The 14,533-nt window shown below is 45.6% G+C and overlaps 1 protein-coding gene across 1 annotated transcript in view; it reads right to left on the bottom strand.

The window, feature by feature from the left end:
* Nucleotides 1–14,533, bottom strand: part of LOC142578259 (papilin-like) — a 33,199-nt gene that overhangs the window by 13,108 nt on the left and 5,558 nt on the right. The window contains exons 5-6 of the mRNA XM_075687660.1: nt 14,083–14,130; nt 13,820–14,017 (exon numbers count right to left, since the gene is read on the bottom strand). Of these exons, the coding sequence (XP_075543775.1) occupies nt 13,820–14,017; nt 14,083–14,130 (246 nt within the window). The remainder of the gene's footprint in view (nt 1–13,819; nt 14,018–14,082; nt 14,131–14,533) is intronic.

Genomic DNA, 14,533 nt, shown 5'->3' with positions numbered 1-14,533 from the left:
GTATTGTTCTAAAGATCATATTCCTATAATGCAACATAATGCAATTATTTGTAATAATGACAGGAACTAAGCATAAGAAAGAAGGAAAAGAAGCCAGCTGGCAATAATACGCTCATAACAGTGAGGATTTACAAAAAGCTGGTTGCCTAAAGAAAAAACATACTGGAGGAAATATCCGCATAAGTATGAGGCATGTGTCTGCTACAGGAAAAGTTCTGGGGAGAACACAGCACGTCCTAATAGAATGCAAACGTATTCACCAGCGAGGCCCATAGGTAACGTCTACTTTCCAGAAGCGTGTGGATTCAAAGCGGATGGCATGATTATCTGGTCAGCAGTCGAGATAAGCAAGAGACGTTTGAGTACGGTGGAAAACAAGCAGGGAAGAGATTTATAGGACCGGATCTGTTACAGGCATAGGCAACTGTACAGGGTAGATACAGAGGTTATAAGGAAGAGGGAAAAGATTACGGAAAGAAAGGCGAAATGACGGAGTGATAAGCATGCACATATTATCTTATTAGCTCAAGAAAGCTAGGCGTCGCCACCCCGTTTAGAAGGTAATGATCCCCATCATCATCAGGCAGCCTAAACGGGTAGCTCTCATTGGATTCAGCGAAGCGGCAGTCGCGATTCTAGCTGCTTCGTGCTTTGAGCTGTCTTAGTGGCGGAAAAAAATTAATTAGCGCACCACAGAGGCACTAACAAACAACGGTGATGCCCAGTACGCGCTGAGTGACTGGCTGGTACCGGCTTCAGTGGCAAAGACGAGGTTTCGCTGTTACCGTTTCCATCGGATGCCAAACGGCGAGTAACAAATTCAAGGGTGCTATACCTCGCAGAGAGGTTGATGCTTCTCATTCAACTCACCGCATGTCCGGCTGTGCGAAAAGCACTTCGGTGACATACCACATTGTTCCTCTGCATGTGTACGTCGTAAATAGCGTTATTGCTGCATCGGGATCTTCGATAACTCGCATGCTGAAGCTGTGCAAAGATTGTTTGAGAGGCTTCTGGCCTACCTATCAAAGCAAAAGCTACCTTCTCGGTCTCTACCTCAGTAGGATTGAAAGTTGAGCGAGATTGTATTACTGTATCTTGTAGTACCAGCGTAAAAAATACACCAACACGTGCATATATATTACTTAAACACAGGAATCAAAACACGAGAGCGAGTAGCCAGGCTGCGATATCCCTAGTAGTATGCATTGTTGCGATAATAATGAGGAAAATCACCTCCTAACATTTCCTAAACGTGGCTAATGTCCGCTTTTGCAAGCATTCCCGCAACATTCAAAAGCAACACTGACACATTTTGGCAATGCTATTTTGAAAGCTCCTACAATATTCAGGCAACCTTCAAGTCACGTGCCATGTACACCAAGTGACATTCAAGGGTGTGTGTGTGTGTGTGTGTGTGTGCGCGCGCGTGCGTGCGTGCGTGCGTGCGTGCGTGCGTGCGTGCGTGCGTGCGTGCGTGCGGCCGTGCGCGCGCGGGAGAGCTTCACGGCTACTTTTTCGTGCATGCTTGTCCTTCTGCTATCAGCCACTTTAATTCCATCATTCCACAAGTATACAGATCACAGAGTGGGAGAGTCGAGCCGCCAATCGGGCCGAGGGTGAAATAAAATATTGCTTCCACTTTCCGGTGCTCAAACTAGAACAGCTGATGTTTTATGTGCAGACACACTTGTTGCCGGTCGATGTTTACGACTGTAGCAATACTTACGAAATCTATAAACAGTGCTCTTTGTACGAGTCTCATGCATGTACTTCATTACTCAAATGAACAATTTATCCATGTTTTGTATGTAATTAATGCACCACGTGATGCTTTCCTTATTGCATATAAATTTTTTGAAATTTAAATATGAGCATTTTATGTTACAATACAACGATCTCATTATGAGGCACGCCATAGTGGGGGGCTCCGGATTAATTTTGACCGCTTGGGGTCTTTTAAAGTGCTGCTAAATCTACGTACATGGATGTTCTTGTATTTCACCCCCATCGAAATGCGGACGCCATGACCGGGATTTGATCTCGTGACCTCGTGCTCTGCAGCGCAACACCATAACCGCTAAGCAACCATGGCGGGTTTCTAACTGCATGTCACTATATGTTAATGTCCACAAAATAATATTGAAGAGCAGCAGCAGCTTAATTCATTAGTTGCGATAAGTGTGGGCTTCCAAGTCGCATGGGAGGAAGTCTTAGCCATATGAGTACATAGCTCAGAGGGAACAACATACAATAGAGTGGAAATATTCATTGCACACCTTTTACAAGGTTGTTCGTTGTTTCTGTCAGAACTGTGGAGGCACATTGTAAGGTTGCCTACCTAGCTGAGGACAATGGCAACAAAAATTTTTGGTTGCCACAAGTACTTTTGAGGGATCACGTAGACGTTTCAGTCTGTGTTGAAGGCCCTTGGGGGAAAATAGTGATAGTAAATTACACAACACATCGACACTGGCTCAGTTTCCTTCGATATCTTCAGTAATGTTCTCGCATCCGCAGGTAGCTCGGGATGGAAAGGCTTCAGCACCTTGAGAAGGGAAGTCAGGTAGAAAGCTCACACTTTAGTAGAGACTGCCCAAATGCGCAGCTTGCTCTAAAACGAAGACTCGGTACTGTGCACAGTTGCTATATATACGGATTTCCAGAGCTGTTCAAAAACGCATGTTCGGCGTTAGGCAACATGAAAGTGCCTCCTTCCGTGTCCGACGAATAAAAACCACATGCGTCAACTTCGTCGGTGGTCGATGAGCAAGATAAGCCGTCCGCGCAGTGCGACAAAGGGTGCTGAGCATGTTCGGTCACTAACTTGCACAAGCGGGTTTCCTCCCTCGCTGTACTGTCTCGTTTGCAGAGTGATCGTCGCTGCGACAGTCGTCACTTGACGCAAAGCCGCTAACGAGTTCAGAACGGAAGCTTCAGCTATCCTTCAACGTTTTTGCCTGCCGCATATTTCATTTAGCGCGCACTTAACCCGGTGCATTTTCGGACCGTGACAGGCGTGAACTTCGTACGGAGCAGCAGCTAAGACGTCGCGGAAGGCACTCCACGCAGCAGTGCTTTTACGTCGACGGGCGTCCTAGTGAAAAGCGCAAACCACAGAATAGTCAGCAAGGTGGAAAGCTGAGCTATCTGATATTGGTTCCATCGGTACACGACATCGCGACAGACGAAACACAGAAATGAGACCCATAGGATGAGCGCTCGTGCTGTGGTTTTCTTTTCTCTGTGTTTCGTCTGTCGCGCTGTCCTCTATCATTGGCAAAGAATATTCTAAAAGTGACCACCAACCAGACAACGAAAGTATGCTGTATTGACAAAAGGCTTACCGTTTTCTTCCAAGCCAGCATGCTACATTTCAACTTTTGCGTCGCGAAGGCCAAGGAAAGCGCGCACTTTGTGAAAGCATGGATATGGCACGGAGGCAATTGACGATGCCACTAACCGTAGGACTCCTGCCAGTCGGCAAACGCTCTGACATTAGCTATTGCAAAATATAGGGCCAGTGATCCACGTTTGCGATTTCGTAAACAAAAAAATAAAACGGCATCATTACATAATGTAGTGATAATATACTGTCAATTACTTTTTTAAAGCGCTTAGGGTACACTTAAGCCTTCAGTGTCGGTTTCAATTTTCTGTGCAGCATGTACCTGCAGCCGCAACTGTGCCTGAATCAACACTCAATATTATAAGCAGTGCGTAAATAGGGTAATTTATGCAAGAAGTCGCATTTGATCAACTTATTTTGAATATGCTGTGCAGGTGCACGTATGCGCTCAGAGTGGGCAACGTTGCAGCAATGGTGTGTACATGTTAATTGTTAGATTATGTGCATGAGAAACGTTTTTCTTTGTTAATACCACTAAAATAAGTGATATTGCGGCAAATATTCGGTCGTGCAGGCTGTGTGGTAGCCATGTGGCCAAATGTGAGCCAACGCCTTTCAACATTCGTAAACGTTGGCGCACTATCGCTGAACGTAGCCAAACGTAACGTAAAAGTCGACAACATTCACAACATTGTGGCAATTTCGCGTCAACAGTTCATGCTACTAGGTATAATTCTCGCAGAAATAACTGGCATACCTTGATAGCTCTTTGGGGATATGGTGGTGACAGGAGTGTTTTCGTGAGCGCATGTAAATGATCTTGATTTGATGGGTTTACATATAGAACTCATTTGATTAGTATAGATGAAGCTTGGTTGCGATCGAGTCAGCACTCGCTCGATCCTTGATCTGTTTCTCTGCCTTTGTTTCGTGTCATTTAACACTCTCCTTAAAAATTCTCTATCTCAGTTTCTGTCTTTTCGGCCTCGGTTTACAACCTGTTATATCTTTCAGATAAGCTTCCTTGCTCAGCCTATATTTTAAGCTAATTTACCCATCTACTCAAGGCTTCACCATATCATTGTTGAACATACGTAGTGCACTTGGGCAACTTGTGCTGGGCAGGTAACGGATGCGGTCTTCCAAATAAAACAGCATAAACAGTATCTGTAGTGCGCGATTGTCTTACTACATCAGGGCTAAACAACGCCTGTTTGACCTCAAGCACCTTTATCACCTCAAGGTTTAAGATTCTGACTGTGCCCTGCAATAGATAGCAAAAGCTAATATCCTCAAATATCGAACCACTTGTATAACCAATACAGTAACGCCTTAGGTTGCGGCGCGCCATCTTGCAGCTAATTGGAGTAAATGTGAGTAAATGGGAAGCCGCAATTACGAATGAAAAGCTGCGTGAATTCGGCCCCTGGTCTATAGGGCCAACAGCGGACACTCGATGTGGCAACTGTGATATCACATGATCAGAAATCGGTCTGAGCGGAGCGGATAGTTAACGTCAAGCTAAATCTATCTGATAATTTCACTGGGCGCTTACAAACGCTGACGGTTTTCCGTCGGTCTCATCTCGCAAAGCATCGAAGTGCGATTGATCGAAAAAACTTTATTGCAAGATCGTGGAGAACAGTTCTGCCTCGAAGGTGGAGCCCTTAGTCTGAGTACCTATAGGTAGCTGTCACACACGCCTGTGAACGCCGATGCCGGCGTTCCTCATCGCGTCGGCATTGTGAGACGCCTGGCATCTGCCGAGGCGCTGTTCCTGCTGCGCTGCAGCAGTTCCCTCACGTGGTGCGTCGCGCCATGTCGCCTCCGCGTAATGTTAGAACACCGTGTGAGGAGCTGAAGCGCTTCTTCCTTCGCTATCGCTTTTAATGTTTCTCCTTCGGGCCAAACGGCCAACTCTCTGTCAACTCGCAGCATTCGGAAGGTAAATTATGGTTTATTTTCGTCGTCAGTGAATACACGACGATCTCGATAAAATTAGCGCCAATTGCCTCCAAAACTAGCGCTAATGATATGATTAAACCATTTGTGGTGCAGCCCCGCATGCATATGATTTTGTATATGGGGTGAATATTTAACGCGATCACTCTCGAGTTTACTTTGGATAGAAATAAATGTACTGTGCAACATTACGTAAAAAGATCTCAGAAGGATAAATAACCACAATCAGTCATACACCAATGACTTTGGGTGCCGTTCACAGTTCGCTTCTTCAGGAGGAACTCCTATTCTACATGCAGATGTTGAGTCCCAGCTTTTAAAGTAGAAGTATCCTCAAGGTGGTAGAAGAGATGATAGAAAAAATCCCAGGAGGTCATGTACCGTAAATGAATGAAAATGGCATGTACAACCGATGTCGCTCAGACATCTCAGACAATCCAGCAGCATAACTTGTAAGTAGATAAGAAATAATAAACCCCAGCGTCAAATTTCATGTTCCTTATGTAAGAACAAAGGCAGCCACTCAGAAAGCAATACTGAAGACTCTTTGGCATATTTGAAAACGTGACTCGATTGAATGTGCTTCAATCGGAAACATTTTTAAGCGTACTAGGGTCCTTCAATAGAAGGACCCTATTAGTGCCTCAGGAGTGGTTAGCAAAAGAAATCTGGAAGGGCAAAGCAGTTGGAGCCTTCCGATAGAAGATAAAGAAAGAGCAAGAGCTTGTGGAAGGGCAGAAGAAAGAAAAGGATGAAATAACTAAGAGAAACAAGGTGAACGCCAGGTCCACGGCAAATCTTTCTAATGTGTCTGTATGTATATGAACGCTACAATGAGTTTTTCTTCTTTTATTGAAAACCGCTACATGGATGTTAGCGGAATAAGTCCATATTGTCACGCGCTTAGGCAAGAGTAACAGTACGAGCAGTGAGACACGAAAAATTTCAGACACTAAGCGACGGTTCTACAGCTGGCGCGGGATCTTTGCCTTTTCGTCTTCTTCGCCGTTTTGCTGGGGGCGCAATGCTGACTGTTCGCTGGCTCAAAACACCAGGTGGCAATATTTCTTACAGTAACTATGAGTACCAACGCGAAAATGTACAAAGCATCGTCCTACTAGCTTGGCTTTCCTCCAGTGAAATTTGCAGCGCCTTGGAATGCAAATATGTGAAGTTGAATTATTTATTGGTAGTTCATCGTAATTCGTCATTGAAGGGGATATTCCAGCACTTGCCAGCACAGCTTTTGACAGCTTGGACAATGGCAAATCTGAATGATAGTTTCGCACATGCGTGGCAACGTGCTCCACAATTTCGGCTTTTCCTCCCGAAATGACCAACATAGAACTGCGAACACATGCGAATCAGAGACGAATGTGTGACGAGTGCTTGACAGTGGTACAGCGCACCTTCAGCTTCAAAAAGTGCGGTTCTGCTCCTTTTACTTGTCATTGGAAAAATTCTCTGCTCTGGTGGCGCCGTCTCTCTGACAGCGGCTGAAACAATGCCAAGCGCCTTCGACGGCAATAATCAAGAGATGGCGCTACCTGCTGGTTCAATTAATTCGCGCGCTACGTTCAATTTTTGCTCCTACATCCAACGCGCAAGCATTTTAATGCGAAGCATTCTTTGCATCATTCTTTGCACTTCGCGGCAGATAGGTGGCTAGATAGATTTCGGTCTCGTCCCGCTTTAATAAAGATGAAATAATGTGCCACCGATGGTGAAGGTGAACCTCTGCCGTCGAGCACAGCAGCCGGATAATCTAACCACTAGGCCTTATTGATTCCCTTATTGTTTTTGTTGTTGTTCACTCTAAAAAAAAAACTTACACCCTTTGGGGTTTATCTTGTCCCACAACGATAATCGTAATTTGTCTTCGCCGCGTTTTCTTTCTTTAACGCTGCGAGCCTGGTCCTTCCCAGTCACGAACGTCTTGCGCGTTATCCGTGTGACACAGCATTCTCGACAGGAAAGTAGCGAGCGCCTAATTCTCAAGAAAGGAAACGCAAACAAGGCACATGACGATTATAGCTGTGGGAGAAAAATACACCGTGCAACCATTTTAAGAGTGTTGTTGCTAGAGCAACTTATACATATATATATATATATATATATATATATATATATATATATATATATATATATATATGCGGATGACGAATTGCTTTAGAATTAAGGTATGGCGTCTCAGCCACGCCACGTCTCTTGCTTCTGATGTCCCACAAGTCGATATGATCAACCTCAACAACCTCCCATGGCTACTCCGAAGCCTCCGCTCAATATTCCGAAGCACAAAGGAACGTCAGAAGATGCCCCCGCCGATAAGAAGCTCCGTCTTTTCGCGCTAAAGGCGGCTGAAGCATCATGGACGCAGCGCGATCAGGTCAGTCGCTTCAGCGAATACATCGAAGGGGAAACGTTCAAGTGGTACTTGACAGAGATATACGCCAACAACGAATCATTGGAACACTTGATCAAGCGCGGCATGTAGGACTGCTTTGCGACGACCAATGAAGATGCCGTCCAGCTTTTCATTCACTACAGACTGAAAGGAAGACAGGCCATCAATTAGTACTACGACGAGAAAAGACGACCCAGTGCCTTGGCCGACCTTAAAGAGCGCCACATCATCTCCGGATTGACTAACGGTGTTTCTCTTAACATGGAAATAGCGCTAGCCAGGCTGTCTTTCACCTCACCAAGAGAGTGGCTTACCGCTGCCGAAAAGGTCGAGACATCCATGAAACGGGTGAGAGGACATTCCTTTGCTCGAAGTTTCAGTACAGTGCCAAGCGATCCACTTTTCTTCAACAGACCGCAGTACTCAACTTCGACATCTAGCCAGCGCGTTCCACGACACGAGTGTAGATACTGCTCAGCTGCTGGTTTTCTCCAACAGTTTCATTGGCGTAACGAATGTCCGCGCCGCGGCAACGTGTCTGCCCTTGAGACTGTATCGGGAAACGAGAAGAGCGACCCAAAGTTTCACTAATACGCTTTAAAGCTCTCATCAACGGAAAACAACTTACTACAACTCTCTATACAGGAGCAACGATTACTTGTATAAGTGAGGCTGTAAACAGACAGCTCAGACTTCAGTTGATGAGAGATCCTAGCATCACTGTTCAACAAGTTGCATCAAGCATTCGAACTTTGGGTCGCGTAGTCATTCAGTTGCAGATTGGAAACACCACAAAGATGTGCACGTGCTGTAAGGCACGAGAACGCAGTTGATTCTTAGCCTAAACAGCGCCTCGTACTTCAATCTTTCTGTAAACTTGGAACGCAAGACAGTTACACAAGCAGGTGAAATTTTGCATGCACACGATCAGGACCATGAGAGAAGCGCTAAAAGTTCTCTGATCAAGAACCTAACAAAGGAGGATTTGGCAGAAAGGCAAGACGCTATTCTGGAATGTCTGTTAAATAAATATGAAGGTATCTTCCCGAAATTCCAGATGGATATTAGATGCATCTCTGCTCAGCAACATAGGATCGCACTTAGCAATGCTGTTCCAATTATCCAGCACCATACAGATGTTCACAAGCAGACAAGGCAGAAAGAGAAAAACAAGTTGACATCCTTGTTAAGAAAAGTGTTGTGAGGCCACCATTGTCCCACTATACGCCGCACCGGTCATTCTAGCGGAAAAGAAAGGCGAGGAACGCACACGTTTATGTATTGTCCATAACGGTGCCCAACTATCGGCCAATTCCCCGGATTGACAATGTCCTTGACGACTTTGGAAACGCAAAGCTTTTTACTACATTGGACGTGACCTCCGGATACTGGCATGTCCGAAAGCATCCTGACGACATTCAGGAAACTGCATTTGTCATGGCTAATGGTCTTTATAAATGGCTGCTGATGCCGTTCGGGTTAAAGAATGCTCCTGCTACATTTGATAGCTAAGTAGTCGATAATAGCGAACCACCGGCTCAGTAATGTAATGAACTACTTTGACGATAATTTCTTATATTCAGATACCTTTGACGACCATCTGCGACATCGCGAGGGATTACTGAAAGCCTTTAAGGACGATAATGGATAACTGAAACGCAAGAAGTGCCAGTTTGCCAAGTTCAGCATCGAGGATTTGGGCCAGAAGATTTCACAAGGAACTGTGACACCTAAGCAGGGCAACGTTGTTGCGATACTCAATTTTCCAACACTCCAACGAGAGAGGACACTTAATGGAAGTGGACGGATGCATGCGAAAGAGCCTTTTTGGAACTCAGGATGCGCATAACTGAAGAACCAGTGCTTCGCATATGCGACGCTTCAAGACCATGCACATTATACTGCGATGCATCTGGTGAAGGGATTGGTGCCATGCTGAAGCAGGCAAATGAAAAATACAATGAACATACAGTTGTCTATTATTCCCGTAAGCTACTTAAGCACGAAGTTAACTACGCCATCGCAGAGAGAGAATGTCTTGCCATTGTAGATGCGATTGCTAAGTGGCATTGTTATTTTCATGGGAAGCCGTTCACTGTTGTAGAGGATCATTCTGCGCTACAGTGGCTGAAGAATGTCAAAAATCTTCAAGGTTGGCTCGTTCGGTGGTCATTAAAGTTGTCAGTGTATGAGGTGAACATTAAACATCAGAAAGGCGTAAGCAATGTTGAAGCTGACGCACTTTCCAGAGCTCCTGTTGTGCAGTTTCTGTCGCCCACCGATCTTCAGAAATGTAACAACAAGTGCCCCAGAGGAACGTACTTGCTAGAAAATGGCATAGTCATCGTCAAAAAGAAACGCCTAAGGAAGATGTACGTGCCTTATGAACTGCGCCCAACCATTCTTAGGAACGCTCATCAATATCAAAGTACGGATAACTTGAGTCACTGCCTCCAGCTGAAGAACCTCTTGATGTCCTTGCAATGGACACCACTCGAGGATTTTCTGGATACGGCTCATCAAAAAGATTCATCCACTTGGTCATTGACCATGCCACTCGCTATGTATGGGCATTCGCTCACAAAAATGAAAACAGCAACGCCTACATTTCATGCTTGAAAAGCATTTTTTCTGCGTGCAAACCAAGGAAGTTCCTTTCAGATCGTGGAACATGGTTCACAGCAGGAAAACTTAAGCAGTTCCTAAAGCACAACCGAATACATCAACTCTTCATGTCGTCTCATCATCCACAATGTAATGGTATGAATGAGCGGATAAATCAAATGCCACGTCTCTCGATTCTGATGTTATATATATATATATATATATATATAAACATGCCTTATAGGGCCCTAGAGGCGAAAGGGGAGAGTACACTCAAAGGTTATACAATAATTAGAGTACCTATGTGAATACATATACAAGAAGGTGAGGTGTGTGTATATATATATATATATATATATATATATATATATATAGCGCGCGCGCGTTTGTGTGTGTGTGTGTGTGTGTGTGTGTGTGTGTGTGTGTGTGTGTGTGTGTGTGTGTGTGTGTGTGTGTGTGTGTGTGTGTGTGTGTGTGTGTGTGTGTGTGTGTGTGTGTGTGTGTGTGTGCGCGCGCGCGCCCAATTTCAGCAGTATCCACTTTTGCTTACGAGGCAGGCCTTCATGCTACACACAGCCACAAAGAAAAGACCGAATTCTATCCTGAACTGCCAAAAACACACGCGCGCGTGCATGCATACATAAACACACAAATAAGACGTTCCATATTTTTTAATCATCACCTTAACACACTTTGTTTATGCATAGGGGAAATACTTCTAGCACTGCCAACACTGCGCATCGTACATATTGATGCGAAAGCGTCAAATGGCTCATTGAGCGAAAAGGCCGGCAGCGTCTGTAGCAGCGAAAAACACAGCACCTAACTTCCAATTGGCTGCGACGCCACGTCACGCTGGCTCGCGCTTGCTGGCTCAAGCAGCTATGGAGTCTGAAGCATCTACATCGTTGGCGGCCGCAACGTCGGCAGTAGCGAAACGTGGCCGCCCACGCCAGTTCACCGCAGATGAAGCAAGGAAGCGGAAGAACGCAGCAAAACGAGTGAAGATGCAGGCAGCGAAATCCAGCATCGTCGTCAACTCGCCCAGTACAGAGCGGTCGGAACGAGCATTAATGCAAACATTAATCGCAGCGCAAAATTCAAGGGATCACGCAGCGGCGTTCAATTGGACACAAATGATTTCGCATTCACAACTCGTAAGAAGTTCTTAGGCTTCCTCGGAGCTTTTGTTTCTTAGAAGACATTGTGATGCAAAGGAAATAAGTATCTTGTAGCCTGTGTTCGAACATTCAATCGGACATAAATGATTTCGCATTCACAACTCATAAGAAGTTCTTAGGCTTCCTCGGAGCTTTTGTTTCTTAGAAGACATTGTGATGGGAAGGAAATAAGTATCTTGTAGCCTGCGTTCGAACATTCAATTGGACATAAATGATTTCGCATTCACAACTCATAAGAAGTTCTTAGGCTTCCTCGGAGCTTTTGTTTCTTAGTAGACATTGTGAAGCACAGGAAATAAGTATCTTGTAGTCTGCGTTCGAACACATGAGACGCTCATGCATAACAACAAGCATGCCAGGCTAACACCGCCTACTGATACATCGCTACCATCATCTTGCGGATATCTTTTTCTAACTGTTGAGCGTTTGTAGTCTCTCTACATGTGCGGTATATTAGTTTTGTGTGAAGCTCCCTGTAATTAGTGATGTGTTCAATTCGCGTGAAAGCCTGAGTTTGTGAGAGTCTGTCGTCGAAACAGACCTGCCTGAGCCTGATTCTCGTGAATACGAGTGGGACCGGATGATTAAAACTTTGGTGAGTTTGAGTCTGAGTGGGCACGGCTGAGTACAGTTTTGGTGAGTTTGAGTCCGAGTGAACTCAGCTGAGTAAAATTTTGGTGAGGCTGAGTCCGGGAGCGAGCCCGGCCGAGTGGAATTTTGGTGAATGTGTGTCCTATAGAGAGCCCGGCTGAGTAGAATTTTGATGAGTATGAGTCCAAGCGAGCCTTAAGCAGAAACTATAACTTGTGAGTGAGGCTGAGCAAGTTGCGCTTATTTTGCCGACCTATGCTTTTGACTTCTTTGTCCGTCCTTGACCAACGCAAGACTACGCGCAATGTGCATATGTACGAGATCGAAGTATGTTTGAGCACAAACCGTCCTTGTTGATCGTTCAGAAGCATCAATTTCCTGACCTGTTCCTGAAGAAAGCATCAAACTGAGCGAAATGTGAGATGCTGGCTTTTCTTTTTGAGCAGTTCCAAGTTGTAATTTGTATAATATTATGTTAATTCGGTGTTGTCTTCGACACCAAACGTCTAAGATTTGTCTGTGAAAATTAAAAAGAATAGATGAAAAAGAATACAGTTGGCTATATTATTCTGATGTGTTACTGCGTACTTCTGATTTTAGTCTCCTATAACTGTCTATTCAAGCTCGATGCACTTTTCTCTTCTTTGTCTACGTGAGCCTGTTAGCTTTTTTTGTGATTTTGTAGTAAACCACTTTTGTACATATTTTCTATCGTGTTTGGTGATTTTGTTTATTTGCTTGCGCAACCAAGTGCCATGATGTAGTGCACATCGCTTTCTCTTCGTTTGTGCTGCAGAATGATTTTTTGGTTTATTTTGCTGTGTTATTTGGAAATGCTTCTAAATGATCCCTATTCAAGATGGGCTGGTGGGCTCGCCAAGTAGCCTACGCAGATTTTCTTTCCTAGGTCATCCCAGAGCAAAGAATGAAAAATTAAACTGCCATCCAGAGGCCTTGCACTGCAGAGGTCTTTAGAGTTTCAATTTCGTTGTCGAAGTCCACGAGTGATATTTCCTTGGCTGTGCCTATCGGAATATCTGTTAAACTAAAGGACGGCACGTTAACATACGGAAGGAGTAGTAATGAAGAAAAAAATGTGCAGATCGCACGCACCTTAAGAATGGGTGTCCTGCTAAGCATTTTGCAGATACCTGTGCGTCCAGGATTGTTTGGGGTTTCCTCAAGACCATATCAGGTGGACGAACGTGTTTGTGTAAATTCAGTAGTGGAATTTGAGTCGCGAGCGAACGCTTGTGTGACGACAGCAGCACGACGACGACCACATTGAACACGATTGTATGACAGCAAGAGCATGATTTCTATGCCGGCCGTTCGACACGAGCTTACGATGCATGGCGATGGTTGGGTTCTACATAAGTAGCGGACGAGCGTAAGCAAGAGAAACACGGATTGCAATGTCATATCTGCGACTACGTGCTATACAATCGTACGTATTTATGGCTATATGACGTGATGTATGTGCAAACCAGGATGTCTAACCGAAAAATATACTGGTTCGGTTCGGGTCCTGGTTCAATGCGCTCCGATTTCGTTCCGGTTCAGTACTGGTGCGGAGAAATAAAAGTTTATAGCGGTTCGCGAACCGGTTCGCAAACCGGTGGGCCCTCTGCGCTCCTTGTGTTCTCGCGACTTGCGCACGGTAAGCCGTCAGGTACGGATGTGGTTCAAAGTCACTTCGCTCTCTTCGCATTCGTCCCGTGGGCTTACCGGGAGAGATGCAAGCGCGCCTGCAGTCGTCCCTGGTCTCGAAGCGGTTGTCGCCGACCAGGCAGTAGCGCAAGTCGCCCACGAAGCGCGAGCACAGATTGAGCTCGTAGTCAAAGTACGCCAGGAACTTCTGCTCGTTGATGTCGGCGCAGGGACCCGTCTGCAGGTCGCGCTGGCGGCTGTTCAGGCCGGCTCCGACTGCACAGCATAGGCATAGCCCCTCTGTTCAACGGTGTACAGCTTTAGGCAACGAGAGCGCTTACCTGCCGAGTACGCTCCGTAAAGCTCGTGCAGCGGCGTCTCGTTGAGTACTGCAGTTGAGGAAGAAAGAGGTGGGAGAATAAACATCCTTTGTACGCAATTAGTCAGGCAACCTATGTCTCCAGGAAGGTCACGATGTGGGATAAGTGGCCGTCGTGGAAGATTACAGAGAAGGCAAGACAGGAGGGTTAAGAACTGAGCTTGTTGGTACATTTCGAAACTTATTTGAGGGAGCGCTAAACAACGGGACAAGGACAGACTAAATCCCCTTAAACTTCGTAAAGTAGTGCCACGCTTTGAAGAATGCCGCCTCCTCCTCGCGCGCTCTGGCCGAGGCCGACGCCACGTCGCTATTGGCCTAACAGCATCACGTGGGCCCTCGCGCCGTGCATCAGCGCCATTTTTGCTCGAGAAGCGTCTACGGAGTGGCGAGGAGCGCATGTTGCGCCGTTG

This window comes from Dermacentor variabilis, chromosome 4 (genome assembly GCF_050947875.1).
Source record: "Dermacentor variabilis isolate Ectoservices chromosome 4, ASM5094787v1, whole genome shotgun sequence".
NCBI lineage: Eukaryota > Metazoa > Arthropoda > Arachnida > Ixodida > Ixodidae > Dermacentor > Dermacentor variabilis.
Note: the sequence above shows the minus strand (reverse complement) of the source record. Positions and strands in the feature narration are given on the sequence as shown.